The sequence below is a fragment of the Cibotium barometz genome, chromosome 15 (genome assembly GCF_041138505.1).
Source record: "Cibotium barometz isolate CiBa-2024 chromosome 15, ASM4113850v1, whole genome shotgun sequence".
Taxonomy (NCBI): domain Eukaryota; kingdom Viridiplantae; phylum Streptophyta; class Polypodiopsida; order Cyatheales; family Cibotiaceae; genus Cibotium; species Cibotium barometz.
This window is the reverse complement of record NC_141060.1, coordinates 32271769-32297326: the sequence shown is the minus strand read 5'-3', so window position 1 is coordinate 32297326 and position 25558 is coordinate 32271769. Positions and strand designations below refer to the sequence as shown.

General features: G+C 42.9%; 1 protein-coding gene across 4 annotated transcripts; it reads right to left on the bottom strand.

Moving 5' to 3' along the window:
* Positions 1 to 207: 207 nt before the first annotated feature.
* On the bottom strand, positions 208 to 25252 carry LOC147631182 (pentatricopeptide repeat-containing protein At3g53360, mitochondrial-like). 4 transcript variants are annotated; one of them, XM_086809507.1, is made up of 4 exons: positions 22396 to 25244; positions 22184 to 22243; positions 21885 to 21928; positions 208 to 536 (listed from the first exon to the last, which is right to left on the bottom strand). In XM_086809507.1, the coding sequence occupies exon 1, from the start codon at positions 25177 to 25179 to the stop codon at positions 22513 to 22515; it is 2667 nt and encodes an 888-aa protein (XP_086665633.1). In that variant the 5' UTR covers positions 25180 to 25244; the 3' UTR covers positions 208 to 536; positions 21885 to 21928; positions 22184 to 22243; positions 22396 to 22512. The 4 variants fall into 4 exon arrangements, with proteins under 4 accessions (XP_086665633.1, XP_086665631.1, XP_086665634.1 ...); XM_086809505.1 differs by lacking the exon at positions 208 to 536 and adding an exon at positions 2074 to 2323; XM_086809508.1 differs by lacking the exon at positions 208 to 536 and adding an exon at positions 6321 to 6762 and having other exon boundaries at positions 22396 to 25252.
* Positions 25253 to 25558: the final 306 nt, after the last annotated feature.

Sequence of the window (25558 nt, the reverse complement as noted above, 5' to 3'; positions counted from 1 at the left end):
AAGCATATGAATTAATCAACATTTCAACATAAAATAATCGTAACAAATACAACACAAACTATTTAACATAAAGCAATTGCAAAAAATACAATATAAAACCAAGCTTGAAAATAACACATTAAATAGCATGTTAAAATACTTAGCTATGTACGACACTATCAATGGGTACAATCTTTTCTCCTCGTGTGTACAATCTATTCCCCACATTATTATTTTTATTCTTTTCATTCCAATAATAGACCATAGCCTCCAAAAATATAAAAAGTGTGCTCTTCTTCGTGTACGGCACTCTCTTTTACCCAAAATAGAAGCTCATATCAATATAAATTACTTGAGGCTAGGGTAAATCTTTTCATGCTTTACAAGATATCAAAGTTTAAATATTTCGAAAGATCTATGCTTTCAAGTCTAAACTTACAAAAATAAATAAAGAGGTGTGGATAAGCTTGCACATATTTACAAACCTTATTCAAATTTAAGAATGCCTTTTCTAAAACAATAATCTATGTGCATCCGCCTCAATCTATCCTTCTCACCTATAAAATGTCCAACAAATAATTTGGTAAATATAACACATATTCTATAGGCAAACAAATAATTTGGTAGATCCAACACAAATTCCATAGGTAAACAAACCATCACCAAAGACATGTTCATCAAGCATAAGTACTCTAGAAATCATCTTGCTATACAAACCAATTGTAACAAACATTGGAGATCTCCAAAACGTACGTCAATGTACACTAAATGTATTGATATTTATGATTATATCACCCACAATATTAACATAATTCGACATGATACAAAGACAATACAAGCATCCTCAAATTATCTAAGAGGATATATTAATATTTTCAAGAGAGATTACAATACAATCTCGTAACATGTATGCGTAAAAAGAATGCAAGTGTCAGCACTTATTAAATTCCAAATTTTATATACACTCAGAAGACAAACTGAAAGCCATTGGATTAGCTTAAGAGTGTTTTTTTAGTCCTTATTTTTGTCTCTTTGTTACACATGCAGTGAATAAGAGGCTTGGCTAAACCTCCTGTAGAATTTATGTGCAAGGTCTCTACTTGGGTCATCACGGGCTAGTGGGCTGAGGCAATTTGGCCACCTAGATTGGGTCCAAGGCATACCTACAAAGTTCTTTCCCATTTGTGAAGGGTAGAAAATAAAGGAACCTCTAACATGTGCATGTGTGTCTAGCAGTAAGCAAATGAGTTCCCAACGATTGAGTTCCCAACAAGAGAAACCACTAGCTTGATTCGATTCATGTAAAATATGTTTTTATCAATGAGAAATACGCACACACAAACAAGAGTCATGGGCTAATGGGTTGAGGTAATTTGGCCACCTAGATTAGGTCCAAGTCATACCTACAAAGTGCTTTCCCATTTGTGAAGGGTAGAAAATAAAGGAACCTCTAACACGTGCATGTGTGTCTAGCAGTAAGCAATTGAGTTCCCAACGATTGAGTTCCCAACAAGAGAAACCACTAGCTTGATTCGATTCATGTAAAATGTGTTTTTATCAATGAGAAATATGCACACACAAACAAGAGACACCAACAAGAGTGCATGGTTTTCTCACCACATATGTGGCAAAATAGAGTATCTCACAATGCAAACGAGATAAGTTCCATGAATTACATTCATCCATGTTCACAAATACAAAGATTAGTCTCGTCCACCAAAGTATTGGGTCATTAGAGTTTTTTTGGTTTGGACCCCACCATGAAGAAGACATGTAACAAGAAAATGCAAAGGTTCACATAAGATCTCATGTGATATTTCCAAGGTTTGTCCACTAGTGTTTAATAAAAGTGACCCGTTATAATATTTATGTACAAATATGGCCATGGATTTGTTTTTGAATAAATAAATAGAGAGTGCCATATAATAAGACCTTTAATGATAAACATGATATCATCAAGAAAACTAAAAACACTTTCCTCTTTACTCAATCTCTTATGCATCCTATCTAAACTTTTGATAAGTTGCAAACGGTCTGCATGTGCAAGGATGAAAGGCGCAAAGTTTTTTTCAAGAATGTTATCAATTAGAGTGCTTATAAATTCACTTCATTTGTGTGTTTGTGTGTGTGTGTGTGTGTTGACAAATATAAAGATTTATATGAAAGTTATGATGTATGATGGTCCAAAACATAAAATATCCAAGACAAATGGCCTTCATTATGTTATATAACATGACTTTGCTCACTAAGAAACCATGCAACCTAGCTCAACTTTGAAAATTCACGTGAGTAGATCAAACCATTTGGTAATATCGTAGAATTTCACCTTTCGATAGCACCTCACCTACACCCGCCGAACAAGACAGTTTATCCATGAATCCTATTAGGCGTGAGGACTTGTAACCCCCTATAAGGTGAGTGCTCAAATAAGTCTCGTTCAACCATGGACATAAGAATTTTCATTTGTTGTCTTTAAATCAATAAGACCAATAAGAGTTCAAAGGCTACTTGTTTGGATGTTATTTGTTACTAGTTTCTTGCATATGACTTGTATAATTGGCAAAGGTATTAGTTTGCAACTGTATAATGACTAATCATAATAGTTATGATAAAAAGTAGAGGACATTTATTTGTGAAGATAGTGAATGTGGACTTAAAGGTGTTGTCCATCCATATGTAGACAACGATGACATAACATGATTATTATGAATGCATATGATACTCACAAAGGCAAGTATCTAGTTGTGTTTCAATCATTTGCTTCGAACTTGCACCTAGATACTTGAAACTTCACCAATAACCTAACACAAGTTGCATTTGAAGACGCTATGTTTAGGAGATGTGGACATATATTAGATGCACTACACAAAAGTTATGCATTCTCCCAACATTAATGGTAAGGGCATCAAAGCCTCCCCAATACATGGGACAAGAAATCAAAACGTGCTTAGAAGACAAGCTACCCAATTTAGAAATCTAACAAACTTTGATAATCTTGTCAAGAACGATCAATCACCCAAATCCTCAAACCATAATGATCAAAACACACATAGAACAATAGATCATGTACTACATAAATTAGTGGAATATCTTAGTAATTTTATATATGTTTCCCCTTCAATAAAAGCTCACATTTTCAATTCATTAACAATATATTTAAACAACTTTCTTGTGTATCCCTAATACCTTCTAGATTGTTAACCTTTGTTTAAGAATAATCCTAGTAATTTCATATATGTTTCTCCATCAATAAAAAAGTCCATATCTCAAGGCATGTGACATGGCACCCTTCTTTCTTGCCTTTATCCACTCTTATATATGTATAGTACCATATGTCTTGCTCAGACCTCTAGGTATTGTACCATATTTGTAATTTAAAATGAATTTATTCTTCTTGTAACTCATATGCCATTTATTAACTTTTCAAGGAATGTGTATATTAAAAAAAGAAACATATTTACTTTCTTTGATAGTATGTTCACATCTTTCACATGCTTTTCTTATTTGAAAGGATATATTTTCATCAAAAACAAAATATTTTAAAGCTTTGAACAAGATGATACACAATCAAATGTACGAGGGAAGAAAGATAACTTGCCTTCACAATGTGTACTACAAGTTTTAAAAAGGATAAAGCTATTTAATTTTGGAAGTTTCAATGCCCAATCCCAATTGGAAAAGAGCTATTGAAACCTAGTTCTTTATTTGCTTGCAATAACATGACAAAAATAGCTATTTTGTGGCAAATTATTCTTGTTCAATTGGTAAAATTTTGGTTGCTCTCATGTGATTCAACCACACATACACATACATTGGACAAATCAAGGAATGAATGCATCAATATAGAGAGTATAAAAGTGAATTCTAATAGAAATTTCACCAATAGCAATGTATTCAACTACTACTTGTAATATCTCTAACGAGTCAAAATACTGTTTTGTTAATAAATTTGAGTAAAAGAATGGCTAAGACTCCATGGTTACAAATATCTAGCAATGTCCCAATGTAATCTTGCATTGGTAGATCAAGTGGCAGCCTTAGAGGAGCCATCTCGTGTTGGTACATCAAGAGACAAAACAAAAGCCCACGTAAAAATATAAACACTATGAGAGAAGAAATCTAGGTGGGAATAGTGCCTTGTCATGGGTTTTGCCATAATTTCTCCCAATGAACGATCCTTCGCATTTCCCCCTACCCCTCACACGTCTCCATGTGTCCTCTCTTTTGGCATGTCACAAAAGGCCTCTTGAAATTGTTAAACCTAATGGTCTCCTTGCACCCTTAGCTTCTAAAGCTTAAAGGCTTGAGGTAAATGGGGAATTTTTGAATGGGGAGGACCGGTTTGATGAGGTGCCACGCGTTTGGGGTTTTTTTTTCAAATCGTTCCCAAGTATATGTATCTATACAATTGACAAGGGTTACTATGTTACATATATAAAAACAAGACTAAGGCTTCGGAGTGAGATCATTGCGTAAGGGCAAAAAATTGCTTGCTAATCCACGACGAAAGTGGACACTAGTGCCATCGACTTCATTGGTGCACTTTGTTGAGCCTTGGCCTTCCAGCAAACGAGTTGGTGTTGCAACGTGGCACACATGGGGGGGTGACCGAGGCATGACTTTAGGTCTCCACTCAGTCTTCAGTTTGACATGTAATGGCGTGGTTGTAAAGGCTTGTGGTGTGGGTTCCTTCGGGACCCAAATGGGGTTCCCATCGTAGAAACCTTGAGCTTCTAATAGCTTTGTCACGATCCATCAATGTGTTGGCTTTGTCACGTGCACAAGGCAGTGCGTAGCCAGTGCTCTCCATACCTGCATGAGCTTTGGGGGTGACCGAGGCATGACTTTAGGTCTCCACTCAGTCTTCAGTTTGACATGTAATGGCGTGGTTGTAAAGGCTTGTGGTGTGGGTTCCTTCGGGACCCAAATGGGGTTCCCATCATAGAAGCCTTGAGCTTCTAAACATCTGAAGAGTAACTGCACACTCACACGACCTTTGCCGAGAGATAGGAGCATTCGGTGAAACCGGTGAACCACACATCTGGATAGATGTGTGGGACAGAGGGCTCGTAGTACCTGCCTACCTTCCGCTTCGGGAACCGCGTAAGCATAGGGTGCTACTAGTGTCGCACAAGGGAAGGGGCCTAAATCAGCGGACAGACCGATGCCGCACACTTGAGCAGTGCCGGGCAGAGTTTGTGCCAGGCAGAACACCCAGATAGGGAATTGGCCATTCAACCCTTCGAAGATGTTGCCAGAATGCACGACTTCCAGGGTCCTTCCGTCCTGGCAAGCTTGCCTTTGAAGAACCTTTGACATGCATGCCGGCTTTCGAAAAAGTCAATGAAACGTGGCACTGAATCTGCTCGAACATTCATGAAAGGGGTCTTTAAGGGAGCGATCACCGGCAAGCGAAAGGCTTCCCTGAAGGAAGCCTGAGCGATCCCCGGGTGACAATCTAGCTTCACCGGAGCTCTGGCTTCTTGTGCAAATCCGATGGTAAGGTAAGGTCTTGTTAGGCCGGATAATTTCTTTGTGATCGCCCCGTCTTTTTTTCAGTCCGAAAAGGGAAAAGAACTCTAGTATGACTCTAGGGTAAGGAGCGATCGAACCTAGTGTAACGACCTGATGAAAAGCCATTAGACAAGGTAGAATGAAACTGAGAAAGGGAAAAGAATTGATGAATCTAGAACAAAAAATTCCTTTCCTTTTTTACAAAATAAGAGTAATATGACCCACTCTTTAATATGGATAAGAGCTCCACCTGCTCAATAGATGCACCGGTATCTCAATCGGGAGTACCAAGCTTCGAACAGAACGGTCAGAGGTTCAAGTCCTCTTCGGTGCTACATCGTTTTACTCACTCAGAATAAATCTTTAAAACGATTGGACTCTTTCGCCCATTAAAGCAGTCAGTGAGCTGGGTTCAGTGGTAGACATTAGTTTGAAAGGCGCGAAGCACTACGAATCACTGAGACAATGGCGGGGCACAAAGCGCACCCATGTACTCAGAACTGTTGCGGACGAAAGACTGCTACTGGCGTCCCATGAGCAAATTGAGTCTGAACCAAGCGACTTAACCCCCAGCGAAGAGGGCTCCAATTGTTTACAAAGAACAAACGGATTAAGCTTCCATAGACTTGACTTGATTTCGTTGTTCCCAAGGCTTCTCGTTCCGTTCTCGATATTCATGAAGAACGCCAATGGCAGAGCAAAGCTCGGATGGCGCTTAGTTCCTTGCAAGCATACCGAAATTGATTGATTGAGTTTTTTCCATTACTTTGTCACGATCCATCAATGTGTTGGCTGTGTCACGTGCACAAGGCACTGTCATGTCTAATCCCTGATCATATCCCTCATTAGGCAACAATATTATATGCATTTAGGGCATCTTCATCCCTGCATCAGGTTGGCAGCAGTTCAGCACACATATATCGGGTCGGCAGTAGTAGAATATCAATCGACAGCATTGTGTGAGAGTCGACAGCACTTATCAGTTACTATGGTGAAGAGTTTGGCATTTATGTCACACATATCATGTTAGAGCTGGCCGACCACACATCATATAAATATAAGTAGGCATCTTTTGCATCATTTTATCTCACTCCCTTTGTAGTTTGGTCATAGTTAGCATCAATAGAAGTATTCATAATACAATATACTAGAAAATTTCTCTCTCTCTCTCTCATTAATGTTCTAATAGGGTGCTTAAGGGCTCTGATTAAGGGCTTCTGCTACGCAACATTGGTATCAGAGCATCAGGTGCAGCCACATCACCAAGCACTGCAGGTCCCACAGCTTCACATCAGAATATGTAAAGTTCCCATACCCGGACTAGCACATCAAAATATGTAAAGTTACCATACCCGGACTAGCACATCAGAATATGTAAAGTTCCCATACCAAAACCAGCACATCACAATATGTAAAGTTCAAATACCCGGACTAGTAGTCATTCCTTGACTAATGCCACACCCACCCTACCTTCATCGCGCGAGGACCAACCTCCACCACAGGGGCGTCATACTTGCACTACAAGGGCATTGTCGCAATTCTCAAGGGCTTTGTCCTAAGGGGTATACAAGTCCAAGCAAGGTAAACACAAGCAATTAAGAAGCATGAGGAAGGCCAATCATGCATTAGGTGAATCCTCAGCATTTAGCCCATGGAAGTTAGGTCCTCAAAGGAGTACCTCAATAGCTTCCTGGGAACAAGAGGAGCAAACTCAGTCAAATGCCGTGATCAACCTCAATCATCAATCATAATTCAGTGCATTAAGGGACAAGGGTATGCATGCAAGGGGACAACATTGGAACACTTGCACGATCATGAAGTGAAATTGAGGCAGAACATGAGATTCAGTTAAGTTGCCAAGGAAGAAGTATGACAAAAGTTGGAATCCCAGAGCAATCAAGGGATGATGACAATCATCCAAAGTCGAAGACAAAAAGTTGGATTCCCATCATCAAGCTCAGCGGGAGGGGATGTCACGTGCATAAGCCAGTGCCATGTCAAATCCCTTATCATATCCCTCATTAGGCAACAATATTAGATGCATTTAGGGCATCTTCATCAGCATGCATCAGGTCAGCAGCAGTTCAACATATCAAGTCGGCAGCATTGTGTGAGAGTCGACAGCATTTATCAGTAATTATGAAGAGTTTGGCATTTTATGCCACACATATCATGTTAGAGGACAAAGTAGCTAGCCGACAACAATTGATGCTGGCCAACCAACATCCAAATATCATATAAATGGAAGTAGCATCTTTTGCATCATTTTATCTTACTCCCTTTGGAGTTTGGTCATAGTTAGCATTAGTAGAAGAGGTCATAATACAATATACTCGAAAACCTCTCTCTCTCTCTCTCTCTCTCTCTCTCTCTCTCTCTCTCTCTCTCATGTGTTTTGCGTTAATGTTCCTACAGGGTGCTGAAGGGTTGTGATTAAGGCATGAAGGCTTCCACTATGCAACAACTGCTAGGATGGAACTGAGGTTTGGGGGCACCGCTTGAGTTTCTTTGGCCTGTGACGTTGGGGAGTTGAAGTCTTGTTTTTTTGGACCAAACAGAAGGATTCCAATGGGGCTTGGGTTGTGGGAAGAACTCTGCTAATTGGGGCTCGAGCTTAGCGTGCTTCTAGTTATGACAAGGCTTCTGGTTAAATGGTGGCTACCAAGTGTTTGCTTGGACATCATACACTCCTTGGCTAGCTAAGGTGCTCTTAGGAATCCATTCATGTTTGGGGACCTCCTTGAAGAATTGTTGCTTGGGAGGTGGTCTTGTCAAAACAACCAATGGCTATAGATTGACAATTGTTTACTACGATGAGGGTAGTTGCGGATGGTGTAAGGGGTGGGTGGCCAAATGAGGCCCACATCTCCCTAGACATGAGGCTCCTACTAGCCCCTATATCAAGAAGGGCTGGCTACACAGCTACGAGGTCTTTTTGGAGAAACTCTAGCTCAAGATAAGTAGTTCCACCAATGTTTCAGATTCAGCTGTACCATAAAGGTCAGCTTTGTGTACAAAGAATTGTACACATGCCGTCCTGCCGCCTCTTTGGTTCTTTTTTGTTGAGCAATCACCTCAAGGTGTGCCGTGAACTTTTACTGTCTTCTTTTTGTTTCTCCTCCTTTTTCTTGTGGATTTGATAGAGTAAGTTCTCAGTGAGAGGCCCATAGTAGCGTTTCATCTTACAACCGTTGAAGTATCCTTCCATCTCAACTCCATCTAAGGTCTCTTATCTTTACTGCACCTTGAATTATTAGGACATGCACTTCCGAGGACAAGAAGGTTGTGAGGCTAGCCGTCCCTTCTATGATATTCACAGTCATTCGAAGGTGGAATAGGACCTGCAATCGTATGGGGGATATGTATTGAATCTTTCTTAGGAGGCAGTGCCTTTGAAGGGGACAAAATGAAGTCACCGCCAATCACCTTGGAGAAAATAGTGTTGACCCATTGAAGGCAAAACTTCTGCGTTCCTCTACATCTTCTTCAACTGCATCTAGCAATGGGAGATCTCATTGGATCACTAGCATTTGCAAAGAATGCAACATCCCAACCTGTCTAAAGCTTCAGCTTTATTTGCTTACCAAACTTGACACTTGAGAACATAATCTTCTACATACTCTTTCATCTTTGGCCAATAAAAAGTGTGCTTCACTAAAGCTAATGTCTTATGTACCCCAGGGTGTCCAGCAAAAGGGGCGTCGTGACACTCCTTTAGAATCTGAGACCTAATGTCCGGGATCTATGGTACACAAATTTTGTCATTACGGAATAGTAAACCATTCTAAATCATCCACTAACTTCCTGTGGCCTGAATAGTAGGCTGCTCAGTCATTGAGTCTTGGTCAATCAATGAGCTCCCGTCCTGGATCTTCTGCCAAAATGGACCAAAAAACTATCAGTCTTGCAAAGCCCTCTCAATGACTGAAATAAGTCAGTAGAAATCTCGATGAACGACAAAGTATTCACCTCTCTAATTCGACTAAGTACATCTGCGACACTATTCATGGACCCCTTTCGATAACGAATCTCAAAATCAAAATTTTGCATTAACTCAACCCATCGAGCTTTCCTTCCTCTCAAATCATCTGCATCACACACATACTTGATTGACTGATGATAAGTCAATACCAACTGATGATCAATCAATACCACAAACTTGGAGCCATATAAATAATGTCTCCAAACCTTGAGAGCGTGAAATGACAACATAAAGCTCCTTCTCAAGGGTTGGCCAACGAGATTGAGTGTTGTCTAGCTTTCTAACTCTCGAAAGCAACAGGTCTACCATCTTGGAATAGAGCAGCCCCGATTGCATAGTCACTGGCATCAGTTTCAAGAACATATCCAAATCGTTATTCTAAGTGATAGGCTGATTCGACTTACGTCCACGACCTTTCAATAAGTCGGTCATCGGTAGTGTGAGCTGAGAGTACTCTCGTACAGATTTCCGAAGAAAAACAACAAAACCAAGAAAAGAACGAAGTTGTTTCACTGGTTGCGGTATAGGCCAAGCCAAAACCTTCTGAACTTGGTCATAGTCAATGCTCAACCCGTCTCTAGCATACAGTCGATTCTGTCTACAGTTAAGACAATCGTGAGGTGTCTAACGTGATCCTCAAGAGTACGACTATATATTAAAATATCATCCAGGAACACACCCACAAATTTTTCCAAATGTTCACGAAAAAGATCGTTCATCATTTGCTGGAAAGTGGCTAGAGCACTGGTTAAGCCAAAAGATAATACGAGAAACTCGTAATGGCCATACCTAGTCCGAAAGGCGGTTCTTTCGACATGCCTTTCATGAATACGTATCTGGTGATAGCCAGTACGTAAATCTATCTTTATGAAATCCTTCGCTCCGACTAACCGGTCCATCAGGTCATCTGATCTAGGCAGAGGATAACGGATCTTGATTGTCAGCTTTTTCAATCTCTTATAATCTATACAGATTCTCCAGGTGTTGTCCTTCTTTCTCCTAAGTAACACAGGTGCACCCCAAGGTGATTTACTTGGACAGATCTGGCCCATCCTCAAATAATCTTGGAGTTGTTTGGCCAACTTCCTCAGCTTGGCTCATCCTATAAGGTGAAATACTAACACGTTGAGCACCAGGGACCAGGACAATACGATGATCTACTGCTCTTTCAGGTGGTAAGCCTGATGGCAGTTCCTTAGGAAATACATCTTGAAACAAATCAAGTATCTTCTTTAATTCGTTGCTTTCAAACACACTTAATTCACTAACATCCTTAGTAGGTATAAGAAATGAAGAAAGTGGAATCAAGACACAATGGAAAGCATTACACAAAGAAGAATCCAATATATTTTCAAAATCAACTGTATTTACAAGAGGTCTCTAAGAGGGATGTATACAATCTCAAACTGTGCCCAGGTTGTAGGTTTAGGTTAGATTTCTTTCCACCAAAGCAAAGCTTTGCCTGAGAGAAAACCTGCTGCTAACTGAATCTTTTTGCCATCGTCATATGGATGAAACTGGAAATGGACCTGCCACTTATGTAGACAAGTGTCCACTATCTCCTTGGTACGCTGCTTTTGTTCGCCCCCAAACTGTTCCGGAGTAATGTTGGGGCCTAAAGCAGATTCCAAAGTATCCATACCCGAAAGAGTAGATAGAGTAGTGGTCAATAAAGAGATGGAGTTCTGTAAAGCCTGCATCTGCGTGACGACTTGTGCTTTACGTTCCAAGAAAGAAGCTTCGAAAGCAACTTTAAACTCTTGGAAATCAGATTTTGAAACAAAATCGTCGAAAAGATCGCCATTGGTGGCTTCCGTAGCCAGTAGGTCTTCACGTTCGGGAATGGGTTCCATCTCGGATTCTTGGGTCGACATCTTGAAGAGGGCAAGATGAGAGAAAAGCTTGGCCTTGTACAAGAAAGAGTGCTAGAGAGCTTGAGAGATGTGTGGCAAGAAGCCTTCTTGAGGGGAATTTTATAGGCTTCCCCAAAAGCATGTGTAGCTTTAAAACTTTGCTTTTGTGTTTATATATATATACACTTTTTATAAAAAAAACACCCATAAAGTAAGGCGTGGGTTTTTTAAACCCTTTAGCGTAGGTTCAAAACACCGAAAGCAAGGCGTGGGGTTTTTTTTTTTACGAAAGCTAAAAATATCAAAAAAACCCTGCCACTCGTCGACTTCTTTTTCGCGTTTTTCTGCAGCAACTCTAGCGCTGCTTTATGTGCCCGCCTGCGAGCATATACTGCTTGCCTGCGTGCGCATGTACGCCCGCCTGCGTGCAATCTTCTCGAACTCGTACCTTTTCTTTGACCTCTTTTTCTCCACCTACCGACTTGCTCGTTCTCGAGGCTTGCTCTCATACCACTGTCAGATCCCCAAAGGATCACCTCGTAGAACGCTCTTGGTACAAGACTTGAAACCTACAAAACAAACCAAGAAACGTGAAGGGGGTGCAGGCCTGACTCACCTCCCAACCTTGACAGCCGTGGGCAAGCCCACAAGTCTTGGATGTCCCCACCGAGCCACGAGCTGAGCTAACTAGCTCGACGTACCGACCAATCTCTACCTCATGACGTCCCATACCGCCCATGAAGCTACCCTCGCGGGCCTCAAGACTGTTGCCGGTCTTGGCTACAGAAAGCAGGTGCACGTCTGCACTAGATCTAGGATCCTGACCATACAGCTCTCACAAAGACACGCGAGACTCTATGAACTATTGAATAACCTTGGCCACCCTTTTTACATACTCTTGGCCGGTCACCGACGTCCACACTTGGGCGCCCACCTGTCCATACTTGGGTGCCCGCCCGTTAGTCTATCCCTAGCCCAGCTCGCCAATCAACCTGCCTAACTCCAAGCTTCCCCAAGCCTCGAAGCTAGTCTTGTGTGCGTGTAGCACACGGTAAATACACACAGTGCACATGACAATCACCTGTTACCGTGGGATTTTCAAGACTTTAGCATGATGCAGCACGTAATGTTTTGCAAGATATGCAAGAAATGTTACAAGTTGGGAAGGAATCTATTAGAAGTGCTCAAGACAAAGACAGATTTTATTCTAATAGACATCGTTCACCCAGAGAGTTCTCTGAAGGAACGATGGTGTATTTGTGAGTTCCGAAAGATTTCGAGACTTTACGGACACGTCGACCTCTGAAATTATCCCCTAGATACTGTGGACCATTTCGGATTACACGCCAGATTGGTTCAGTTGCATATGAATTGGATTTGCCTTCTCATGTGAAAGTTCATCCCGTATTTCATGTCAATAGACTTTAGGAAGTACTGGGTGGAAGAGACCAATTAGTTACTCCTCAAGAAATCATACGACATTTGTCCCACACGAACCAGAAAAGATACTTGGATTTCGTGAAAGACGATTGCAAAATACATTACTCACGGAATACAAGATCAAGTGGAAGGATCGTGTTGAGGAGGATGCTACATGGGAGACATTGACTACCCTTCAGAGGGACAACCCTGGGTTTTTGCTAAACTCAGGAGTGAGCTCTTAGAGGAAGGGGAGTATGTCATGTACACAGAGTGTATCTACCGTGCACACAAGACTAGCTTCGAGTCTTGGGGAAGCTTGGAGCTAGGCAGGCTGATTGGCGAGCTGGAGACTGACGAGCGAGCACCCAAGTATGGATGGGCGGGCACCCAAGTGTGGACGCCCAGTGACCGGCCAAAAGCCTATAAAAGGGTGACCAAGATTAGTCAATTGTTCATAGCGTCTCGCATGTCTTTGTGAGAGCTTCATGGTCAGGAGCCTGGATCTAGTGCAGATGTGCACCTGCTTTATCCAGCCGAGGCCGGCAGCAGTCTCAAGGCCCACGGGGGTAGCTCCGTGGCGGTATGGGACATCACGGGGTAGAGATTGGTTGGTACTTCTTGCTAGTTACCTCAGCTCGTGGCTCAGTGGGGACAGCCAAGATTTGTGGCCTTTGCCTACGGCTGTCAAGGTTATGTGGTGAGTCAGGCCTGCAACCCCTTCACGTTATTTGGCTTTGTTTTGCAAGTTTCGAGTCTTGTATCAGGAGCGTTCTATGAGGAGATCCGTGGGATTTTGACAAAACCTCAAATGAACTGCTTGAGTTTTTCTTCTTTCGATATGCCCAAGTGCTGGGCCATTGTAATGACCTTGTGGGAATAGGTCAAAATAGGGAAACCACCTTGAGTGAGTTTGTAAAACTCGTCCTCAAGATTGGTCATGTATTGTGGTGGAAGAAAATGGGCTTTGAGGTCAGCCACGAAGGTAGTCCAACCAAATTGGAATTGGCCTGTGATGGGGTCTATGTGAAGTTGTGACTAATGCTGTCACCAAGTAACAGCTTCCCCAATGAGTTGGGGTGTTGCCACATGGACTTTATCTTGTGGATCTGAAATTTTAGCTAAAGAAAAATGTACTTCAAATTGATGAATAAATTGAGTAACAAGAGCATGATCACACTTACCATCATACTTACTAAAATTTGGAGAAGTTTGTATGACGGTGGTGGTAGGGACAGTGGAGGACGAGGTATTCAGAGCCGTCTTAGGGAGGGATGCCACAATTTGTGCCATCGTCTGCTGATGCTAGATTTGCATAGCCCCCTAGTCGAGTCTTTGCTAAAACTCGGTCGGCTGCTTCTCGACGGCACTAGTCTTCCTCATATTTGCAAGTAGCTTCCTTATCTCGTTGTTCCTCCGCACGTCTCTGTTCTTCTTTATTTCTTGCTTCTTCACGTCTATCTTCGTCTTTTCTTCTTTGTTCCTCCACGTTGAAAAATATATGTGCCAGACCTAAGATGCCAGCTTGTGCCGATGGTTTTGGACAAGGAAGAGCGGTTTACGAACCCTCCACAAGGTGGAGGTCCTAAGGCTTTGACTATATATATACCATCATAAGGCCAGATGAATCTGAACTTACGAATAATTTTAAAAGAAAGAAGAGAATCACAATAATAATAAATTAAATTAAATTAGAGACACCCAAGAAAATTAATAATAATAATAGTAATAATAACTTGCAAAAATAGACAAATACATAACTAAATCAGACATGCCCACATACACACAAACAAATTCTTTATTGAACCACAACAAAAGAATTTCTAACAATTTAATAACTAATTAGCAAAAACAAACTTTAAATGACTAATTCACTAAAACAAAACAAGTAGAGACAAGAATACAAAAAGTGTGAACTTTACCTCAAAGATTGTCCAATCATCAAGTATAAGATCATCAACTTCATCATGCATAGTATGGACTACGTGCTACGACATCCCTACTCACATCATCAGCGCCCCAAAGTAGGTGTAGATTTACATATAAAAATTTTGTCCCAACCAAGAGGACACAATTTTTATAGAGAGACCAACGAGCTAAGTTTCTATCACTTCTCCGGTGGTGAAGGACAGACTCAGCCATGATGAAGGCTAGCACTTACAACTAGACTAGCAAAAACAAATCACTTTCCTATTAAAGCAATGATTAAGCAAGACTAGAAGCAATGATAAATAACAACTAAGAGCTGAAATGATCATAACAAAAAATGGACTTTTAAGCTCCCCATTTTTGTGAAACTTATTATTTATAATCTTAAACATTCCAAAAGCAGAAATCTCAAAAAGATATATACCTAGATGAATCCAGGAACATGCCCAAATTCACCTTTCAAGAACGTGCATGTTATATACTCATGGTCGTCAACCCACAAGACTATATAAATATCAACTCCATTATGCATAGTACGGACTAGATACTACGACATCCCCACTAACGTCATCAGTGCCCAATAGTGAGTGTAGAACTCTATATCAAGATATGCTCTCACACACACACTCCACACACACACACACACATACACACACACATAAGAGCATATATTCACACAAAGCCCTTCGTATTGAGTTTCTGTCAAACCTCCGAAGATGCAGGGCAGACTCAACCATAATGAAGCCTAGCACTAAGGGAAGTACAAAATAGAAAGAATTAGTACAACAAATAAGTAGTTGATAGGGCAAATGCACTGCTTAAGATAAAAAGAATAGCACAATATCAACTAGCCGCAACTCGGACGAAAACTTCACAATATGAAATCTGCATGTCCGCTAATACAGCTGAATTATATACCTAGATGAATCCAAGAACATGCCCAAATTCACCTTTTAGGAAAATGCATGTTATATACTCATGGTAGTCAACCCACAAGACTGTATAACTATCAACTCCATTATGCATAGTATGGACTAGATACTACGACATCCCCACTAACGTCATCAGTGCCCAATAGTGGGTGTAGAACTCTGTATTAAGATATGCTCTCACACACGCACTCCACACACACACACACACACACACACACACACACATAACAGCATATATTCACACAAAGCCCTTCGTACTCAGTTTCTGTCAAACCTCCGAAGATGCAAGGCAGACTCAGCCATAATGAAGCCTAGCACTAAGGGAAGTAGCAAATAGAAAGAATTAGTACAACAAATAAGTAGTTGATAGGGGAAATGCATCGCTTAAGATAGAAAGAATAGCACAATATTTCAAGGCTGCTTGTGGATGATTGTAGTAGGTTCACATGGGTGTGTTTTTTCTTTCCCAGAAGGATCAAGCCTTTGCTCGGTTCAAGGATTGGCATGTTACGGGGGAAAAGGAGTCTGCATTGCAGGTGAAGACTCTTCGGGCTGACAAAGGAGGGGAGTTTTCTTCTAAAGCTTTTGTGCGGTTTTGTGCGGAGCATGGCATCAAGCGGGAGCTGGCCAATACCGGGTCGCCTTTAGAGAATGGAGTAGTTGAACATAAGAATTGGACTGTGGTGGAGATGGCGAGGACGATGTTGGAGCATCGTGATCTTCCTCGTCCACTTTGGGGAGAGGCTGTGGCTATGGCTATCCATAGCCTCAACCGATCTCCGACGACTTCAGTACCCAAGATGACTCCACATGAGGCTTATTTTGACAAAAACCAGATGTCTCCCATTTCCATGTTTTTGGGAGTGATGCCTATGTTCACATTCCAAAGAAGCAAAGAGGGAAGCTTGACTCCCAAAAGCTTGTTTTTGTGGGATATAAGTCTCTTTGCAAAGGCTACAGATTATATGACCCGGAGCAGAACGAAGTTGTTGTCAGTAGAGATGTTGTCTTTGATGAGCATGTTCTAGCTTCCACTTCTTGGAGAACCAGATGAGTATGAGGATGATTCCCAAGCTATTGTTCCAACTAGCCAGCCTCAATCAGTTGTAGAGGTTGAGCCCGAGGTTGGAGATAAGCCCCAGCAGCAAGAGGCTCCGCGTTCTGTTCAAGTACCAAAGTGTTTGTTAGACACAATTCGGGAGTCGGGTGTTACAGAGTATCCCTCTGAGTGGACCATAGAGGATAGACCTTGAAGATCACACAGAGTTCGTGATAAAAGTCAATCAGAGGAGCTGTGTCACGTGCATCCCGCACTTGGATGCCACATAGACATATCTGTACAAAAGGTGCAAGACCTAGGATGGAAAACTGGTCCCATGTGAGCTCAGTCCGGGAAGAGTCAACCAGGGTTCCATTCCAGTCGTCCGAGGTCAGGTGTGCATTGTCCAGCACATGCATCCAAGGTCAGGTGTGCATTGTCCTGCACATGAAACAGTGCTAGTCCACGCTATGAGTCTCCCTCTGGAATGATGTCAATGGTTCTCTGTATATGGTATGATACTGGATGCCAGGTCACTGTGTAGACAGTTAGGGTTTGCATATAGGAAAGGGGCCAGCCCATAGGGCTACCCCAAGGACACATGTGGGCATGGGGAAAGTGTAAGACCACCCCCATAAGGGCCAGGAGGCCGTGGCTGTACCCACCAGCCATGGGATGGCCATAGGAGGGCTATAGACAGCCCTAGGGCTCTTGGACAGGTGGCCGACTGGTCACACAGCCCCCAAGGGACTGTAATCCAGGTGTGGGGCAGCCCACAGGCTGTCCAGCAGCCAGTTCTGAGGTTCATGGTGGCCAGCCTTCATTGTAGTCATGCGCAGCATTTTTAGCATTAAATGCTGTATTTTTCCAGTCGTGGAGCATTTTTGGGACAGCTGACTGCTGTAGAACCAGCCGACTACTTGTCCTGAGGGGTATAAATACCAAGGCCACAAATCAGTTCCTTTATCTCATCATTCACCAAGTGCTGAAGCTGAACCAAGGGCTAGGACAGCCAAGAACAAGCTAACGCTGAAGGGGTGAAGGATTGAAGGTCAAGGGTAGAGATCCATCTGAAGGTTCAGTCAATCTTTTATTTCAGTATTTTGCATCATTCTAATAAAAGCAAATACACCATTCGTGGTGGGGGCCCTACAGAGGGTATACGGGACATGATGTGTCCTCTTCTCCCTCTCTCTCTCTCTCTATTTTTCTACACATCTATATTCAGTTTTGTGCGTTAATATCGTCGCAACAAGTGTGATGTTTTTCTGAGCATTGAAGTTACCGATCTCCCCCAAAGCTTCCGCATGTTACACTGTTTTATAGGTGAACTATGCATTGATGTCTCGTATCATTCGGGACAAACAGCCTACTTCAGTTAAGGAAGCTCTTTCCTAGGGGACTTGGAGGAAAGCAATGAAAGTGGAACTTGAAGCCATAGAGAAGAATAACACTTGGGAGTTGGTTCCAAGGCCGTCAAAACGGTCAAGTCATTGGTGTCAAGTAGGTCTACAAGACCAAGTATACGTCTAATCGGTCGGTGGACAAGCACAAGGCCAGAGTTGTGGCTAAGGGCTATGCTCAGCAACCTGGCATCGACTATGAGGACACTTTTGCACCGACAGCTAGGATGACCACGATTCGGACAGTTCTTGCAATGGCCGCTAAATCAGATGGATGCGAAATCTGCGTTCCTAAATGGTTACTTGCAAGAGGAGGTGTATGTTGAGCAACCTCCAGGCTTTGAGGTTCCAGGATCAAAAGGTATGGTTTACAGGTTGCGGAAGGCCTTGTATGATCTTAAACACGCTCCCAGGGCTTGGAATCAGAAGATTTATTCTTTCATTCTTAGAAAGGGTTTCCGGAGGTCCGTTGTAGATCCAAACTTGTATCTCTTTCGGGAACGTGGTATGGTCAGCTTGATTATCCACCATGTTGATGATCTTATTCTCACTGGCAGTCATGTGGAGAGCATAGTTGTGACGAAGGCTGCCTTGTCAAAGGAGTTTGAGATGACGGATTTGGACTTACTCCATTCCTTTTTGGGATTGGAGATTTGGCAAACCCTGTTTCCAAGCAGCGGTATGTTCATGAGTTGCTGGAGGCCTTTGGGATGGAGAACTGCAAGCATATTTCATCTCCGATGCAAACTTACAATACATGATCCTTGTGAGCAGGTTGATGCCTCAGCTTGTTGGTTCATTGATTTGGTTGCTGAACACTCGATTGGACTTGAGTTTTACGGGCTGTTGAGCTCATTTATGCAGACACCTTTGAAGACTCATTGGGATGCAGGATTGCGGATCTTGTGGTATCTATAAGGTACGAAGGATCTTGGACTCTTCTATGACACTGGAGTGGAAACGAAGGACCAAGGAAATCTCTGAGGATCGAGTGACTCTAATTGGGGAGGAAATCCAGACACGAGGAGATCTACATCAGGCTACAGATTTACCCTTGGCTCAGGAGCTATTTCTTGGAGCAGCAAGAGGTAGCCAACTATTGCCTTGTCTTCTATTACTGAGGTAGAGTACCAGGCTGCTTGTGGTGCGGCTTACGAGGTGGTGAGGCTGCGAAGGTTTGGCGAGATTGGGTTTCCACAAAAAGAACCCACGGTCATCCAGTGCGACAACCTGCATCAGGCTACGGATGTAATAGGCCCCCATGCCTTCCCATGATGTTGCTATTGTTGATGATGGTGATGATGATGAAGATGTACTGGTGATGATAATGATGTGTTGCTGATGATGATGCTATGACTGATACTGAAAATGTCAATGCTGATGATGACACCTATATGCTATCCTACCTGCTAGATTAGTCAAGGATTAAGACTGTTCATGCAGCGGATTAGCCATTGCCAAACGTGCACGTGACATGTCTTCTACATATAGGCATGGCAATGGAATGTAAGGGGATGGTTGCGCAAAACCTTTTGCCTCTCGGTTTGGAATTTTATGCCCCATGGGGTTGGGCTATTTAAAGATTCCAATGGCACTAGTCATACACATGCCTTGAGACTACAAGCTTTCAACGGCTAAAGACAAATTAGCCCTTGTGGAACACATGGGTTGGAAGGAATCCCTCCAACTAGTTCTTTACCTTTTCTCGCATTCCATGTTCCTTGAGGAACTACAACTTGGTTCCGTGGTGAAGAAGCTTCTAAACCGGGTGGTACTCCCGCTGTTGACACCAAGGGTTTGAGAAACTGTGGCATTCAACATAGATTGAGTACTCTTGGCTTGGGCGAACCTTGATGGTCCTAGTCTTGCTCCCGCTCTTGCACTGGAGCAGACAACGATTCCACGCCCCTTCTACAAAATTCATGGTGCTATTTATGGACTCTTGGCAAAGTTGGGGCTTGGAGAACCGTGGTGCCTCCTATTTCCAGGGGTTCCGTGGTTAGGAACTGCCCAAGTCTACATTTATTTGGCTCACGTCTTTCCAATATTCTTCGCTTGAGGTAGTGTCATATACACGGGTTGTCATCAAAAAGCCACAAGAAAATGCCAAGAATATGTATATTCCACGTGGATACCGGCCAACATAGCTTATCCAATAGCCCAAATAGCTGTCCATAAACCCATATGGCTGAATCATAAGTCCATAAAGCTGTCCATAAGCCCATATGGCTGAATCATAGGCCAATAAAGCTGTCCATAAGCCCATATGGCTGAATCATAAGCCCACAAAACTATCCGTGAAACCATATGGCTGAGATACAATACCCCATGGCAATAGCAAGTGCCCAATGGCTCAAATACAAGCCCAATTGTTGTAGCAAGTGCCCAATGGTTGTCCATACATAACCAATTAAAAAGACAAATGCCCAATGGCTGAAAATCATAAAATAATGATCAAATACCCTTGCCTTCAAGATTTCTTCACGATGGAAGCCTTTAAAATAGCCGGTATACTTCATGGGCAGCCTGAGAGAGAGAGAGAGAGAGAGAGAGAGAGCAGCTAGCATTAGGGCAGCCTCTAGCAGTCATAACCTTGGAGTAAAGAACCACCAAGAATAGAGAAGAGTTGCCAACATGATAAAGGCTAGTTTGCAGAAATAGAAATTGCTCAAATGAAGAGAGAGGGCAATTTATAGATTTGGGGCTCTTATGAGCTAGAATGGCAAGCAAAAGCTATAATGACATAGAAGCCTACCTCTTTCAACAAGTAAGAGTGAAAGAGAACGTGCGTTGGAGCTTCCCCCGTTGCACACCTGCTGCTGCGCCCCCCACACGGTCCCTCCATCGTCTTCACCTCTCTTCCGCCCCCCCCCCTCCCTCATCGTGCTGCTGTCCCTGTGGCCCCCTCGCCTTCGCCTCCCCCTCCATCGCCTTTCTCTTCTGCACCCCCCCCTGCTGCCCCTGTGGCCCTCCTCCCTCGCCTCAACCCCCACCATTGCTCCGCTGCATCCTCCTCACTGCCAGCTATGCCTCGCCGCCCTGCGCAGCCGGCACAGGCTGTGAGCCGCCCTCTGACCCCTCCTTTGTACCTCCTTGTCCTTCCTCTTCCTTCTTCGCCTGGGCGCCGCCTTACCCCCCTTTCCGTTCCGCACTTCTGCCCGCTTCCCCCCCTCCCTACCCTTTTCTTCGTCTTGGGATGGATTCATGGAGAGGCCCATGTGTCCCAGGACATGGGGATCACCATTGGTCAGCTGAAGGTGTGTCTTCAGGGTTGAGACAGCGAGAGCAGAGGGCATCCCACGGGACAGACAGGTATGCAAGCTATGTAGCACACAGGAGACAGAGTCAGAGGAGCACTACATACTTAGATGCCCAGTTTATTTCGAGATACAGGAACGCTACCACTGTCTCTTCAGAGAGGGGTTCAGACGGATGATGCATTACGGAGACCAGAGATGTTTGCGATTATACCTACTAGAGCTAAGGCACCACAGAGACAGACTTCCGAGGCAGTGGTAGGACACTGCACAGACATCTATCACTGCCTTCTTTGTCCTTCATCAGCAAGCCCCTGCTGACACCCAGCCTGTATGAGACCCGCCAGGACATGGACCATTACACAGCCAGGCGGCCCCACTCAGTAAGCACACCCAAAGCCCCTGGCATGCTGAACATGGACAGGAAAATCGAGTGAATGGGACTTATTACTTCATATGCAAACCTTGCCTAGTCTAGACGGGAGATTTCAAAGACTAGATTCATAGGTGTGCTGCACATATGGAACAATTAAGAGGAAAAGAACGATGGAGTTGTGACCATTGACACAAATCTCACCGTGTTCAAGGTGGCCGTGTATGTAGCAGACTTCTTAGAATGACCTGCAAATGGATATGAAGACTTTGTTAGCTTGAACTTCCATGTTGATAACTAAAAACTTTAAAAACAATAGGTAAACTTTTGTACATGAACATCGACAACACTTTTGAAATAAAGCAGCTACCAGCCTTGTCAAACCTTTCATAGTCTAACATAACCTTTTGATATGCAAAACAGTAGAAAGTTGTGAAAATACATTATCAACTGAAAAACCAACAAAATCTCAGAAAATTAATACTACAACAGTTGTTACAAACCTCCAGACCACATCTACCGCACCACTGTTACATGGCAAACTCCCTTGTGAGCTGTTATGCCTGCATTTACATTTCAAACGCAGGTAGTTTTCAGGCTTCATCAACCAGAAAATTGATAAGTAGGCATCAATCTCCATGTCTAGATATACACCTGCTGTGCACCAGATAAAAAGACTCCAAAGCATACAGTATGAAAGTAGTGTGGGACTTACTCTTTGTTGTCTGCAGTATCTCAAATCTCGAACAAATCATGTGATCTGCTCACGTGTCCTCTTTGATTCTTCATGATTCCCACAAAACCCAATGGTGATGTTATTACCACTTGCAATTCATCTTTCTCCATTGCCTAATGTAGCATGAATATTTGATAACATTACGTATGAAGCAGGGTTGTCTGGATCCAATTCCATGGCTTGCACTGCTGCTTGCTCTCCTTGCAGAACACCTACTGGTTGTCTGCAGGCACCAAGCAATGTCATGTATGGCACAGTGGTAGGTTGAAATGGCATGTCACTGATCAGATCATCTGCTTGATGAATTTGTCCTGCCCTCCCTAGAAGGTCAATCATTGACACGTAATGATCCACATCAGGTGAAATGTTGTAAGTTTCTACCATAGAGGTGAAGCACTCAAGACCATCATGAAATAAACCGGCATGACTACATGCATTGATGACATTAGAGAATGTGACTTCGTTTGGGGTCACCCCTTCTTGCTGCATTTGGTGGAAAAGCTGAATGGCCTCCTTGGCCTGCCCATTTTGAGCACACACTGCAATCATGACAGTCCAGGAAACCACATCATGCTCAGGCATGTTATTGAATACTTTGAGCGCATCATTCACGCTACCACACTTGCCATACATGCTCATAACAGCAGTCCCCAAAATGGCATCTTGTTTGCATTCCATCTCCACTATACAGCAATGGAATCGCTTGCCTTCATCCAAGGCTAGCTGCTTGGAACATGCATGAATCATACTGAGAAAAGTGACCCGGTCTGGTGTGAGACCTTCCCAATACATCTGCTCAAGTAGTTGAAAAGCATCTTGGAGACTGCCATGTTGGGCATACACTGCCATCATGGAATTCCATGAGATAAGATCCCGCTCCTGCATTTTATCAAATGCCATGCGTGCACAATCAATGCTGCCACACTTGCCATACAAGGTAACAAGAGTATTTCCCACCATAATATCTGAATCTAAACCACAATTCAAAATGCGATTGCACATCTGCTCCGCTTCCACTAGGGCTTCTGTATTAGAAAACGAAGCAAGTATGCTAATGAAGGTGACGTTGTTAGGCTTGACTCCTTTCTCTTGCATTTGATCAAAGAGTTCTATAGCCTGCTTTTCCTGTCCCAGCTGGGCAAGTGCTGTGATTAATGCAGTCCATGAAACCACATTTTGCTGGAGAATCATATCAAATGCCTTACGAGCATCCTCCAACATGCCACATTTGCTGTACATGTTGATGAGGGCAGTGCCAAGAATTGTCTCTGACTCAAATCCACTGTCAATTACATAGGTATGAATCTGCTTGCCTTCCACTAAGGCCAAGAGACTTGAGCACACATCAAGCATGCTGACAAAGGTGAATAGATTTGGAATTATTAGACCTTTTTGCATTTGAATAAAGAGCTGAAAAGCCTGTGTGAACTCTCCTTGACATGAATGTGCCACAATTATGGCATTCCATGAGACTACATCCCGTTCTATCATTTTATGGAAGATGTCTTGAGCATCTGGTAAACTACCACATTTACCATACATGCTGATAAGGCTGTTTCTGATAATGATTTCACCCTCATAACCGTCATCCATGATGTGGGCATGTATGTGCTTCCCCTCAACAAGCTTTCCATGACTAGCACAAGCATCAAGAACAGTGATAAAAGTGACCTGATTTGGCTTTATTCCAGCCTGCTGCATCAAGTGGTAAAGTTCAAGAGCCAGCTTGCCATGGTTGTTCTGTGTGTAAGCTGTTATGATGGTGGTCCATGTGATCACATTATGCTCTGGCATTGTGTCCAATGCCCTCCGGGCCCCTGCTAAGCTGCCACACTTCCCATACATGTTGATGATAGCATTCCCCAAAACAATATCCAACTCCAATCCACTATTCAAGATGGAAGTGAGCAGCCGCTCACCTTCAGGTAGAGTTGCCTCTGAAGTACATGCAGCAAAAAGACTTATAAAAGTTAGAGTGTCAGGCAAGACTCCTTCATTTTGCATCTGGTGATGAAGTTCAAGGGCTTTTTGGCTCTGACTTTGCTGGGCAAACAGAAAAATCATGACATTCCATGTGATCACATTGCGCTCTGGCATCCTCAAAAAGGTTCGCCAAGCCTCTTCTATGCTGCCGCACTTTCCATACATGTTCACTAGGGCAGTGGCCACCATGACATCTACATCGAACATGCTATCTTGGATGTGATAATGCATCTGCCTGCCTTGATCTAGGCCCTCCTGATTGGCACATGCTGCAAGGACATTAACATAGGTGGTCTTGTTAGGAATCAGGAGCCCTTCTTCCAGCATTTTGCCAAAGATGTGGAGGGCTTCTTTGCAAAGACCATGGTGGGCATGCATAGCAATCATGGCATTCCATGCAACAACGTCCCTCATGGGCATGTTGTTGAACACTTCCCATGCGTCTTGCAGGCTTCCGCATCGACCATACATGTTGAAAATGGCAGTGCCCACAACAACATCCGACCTGAATTTGCTGCCCTGGATGCAGGCGTGCATGTGCTTGCCATCAACGGTTTGGGCAGGATGGCTGACAAGTGCAGAGAGGATGCAGACATAGGTGACTCTGTTGGGCATGACACTTTCTTGTTGCATTTGGTGAAAGAGGTGAAGGACCACCTGCCCATGTCCCCCTTGGCGTGCATAGGTTCTCAGAAGCAAGTTCCAGGTGACCACACTGCGCTGATTGGATTGGGCGAACAATGCCACTGCGCTATTCAGAGCTCCGTGCTTGTTATGCATCTGTGTTCAGAAGATCGTGGCCTGGAGCTTTACACCGATTGCAACCCATATGAAACTGCGATGACAGTGTGTTCATGGAAAGACTAATATTCAAAACTCAAAGAAATAAATTGTAAATTTTTAAATACATGTAAAAAAATGGGTTACAAAAGCAATTAAAAAAACTTTTTGAACAATGAGTCACTTTTCAAATTAAAAATTACTAAATAAAAAACTTTCAAAGATACAAGTCTAAAAATCTTGGGTAATTTCGATGATATATATTCCGAGACTTTGAGTTACAAAAAATTAAGTTCGACATAATATAAAACTTTCAAAGATACAAGTCTAAAAATCTTGGGTAATTTCGATGATATATATCCGAGACTTTGAGTTACAA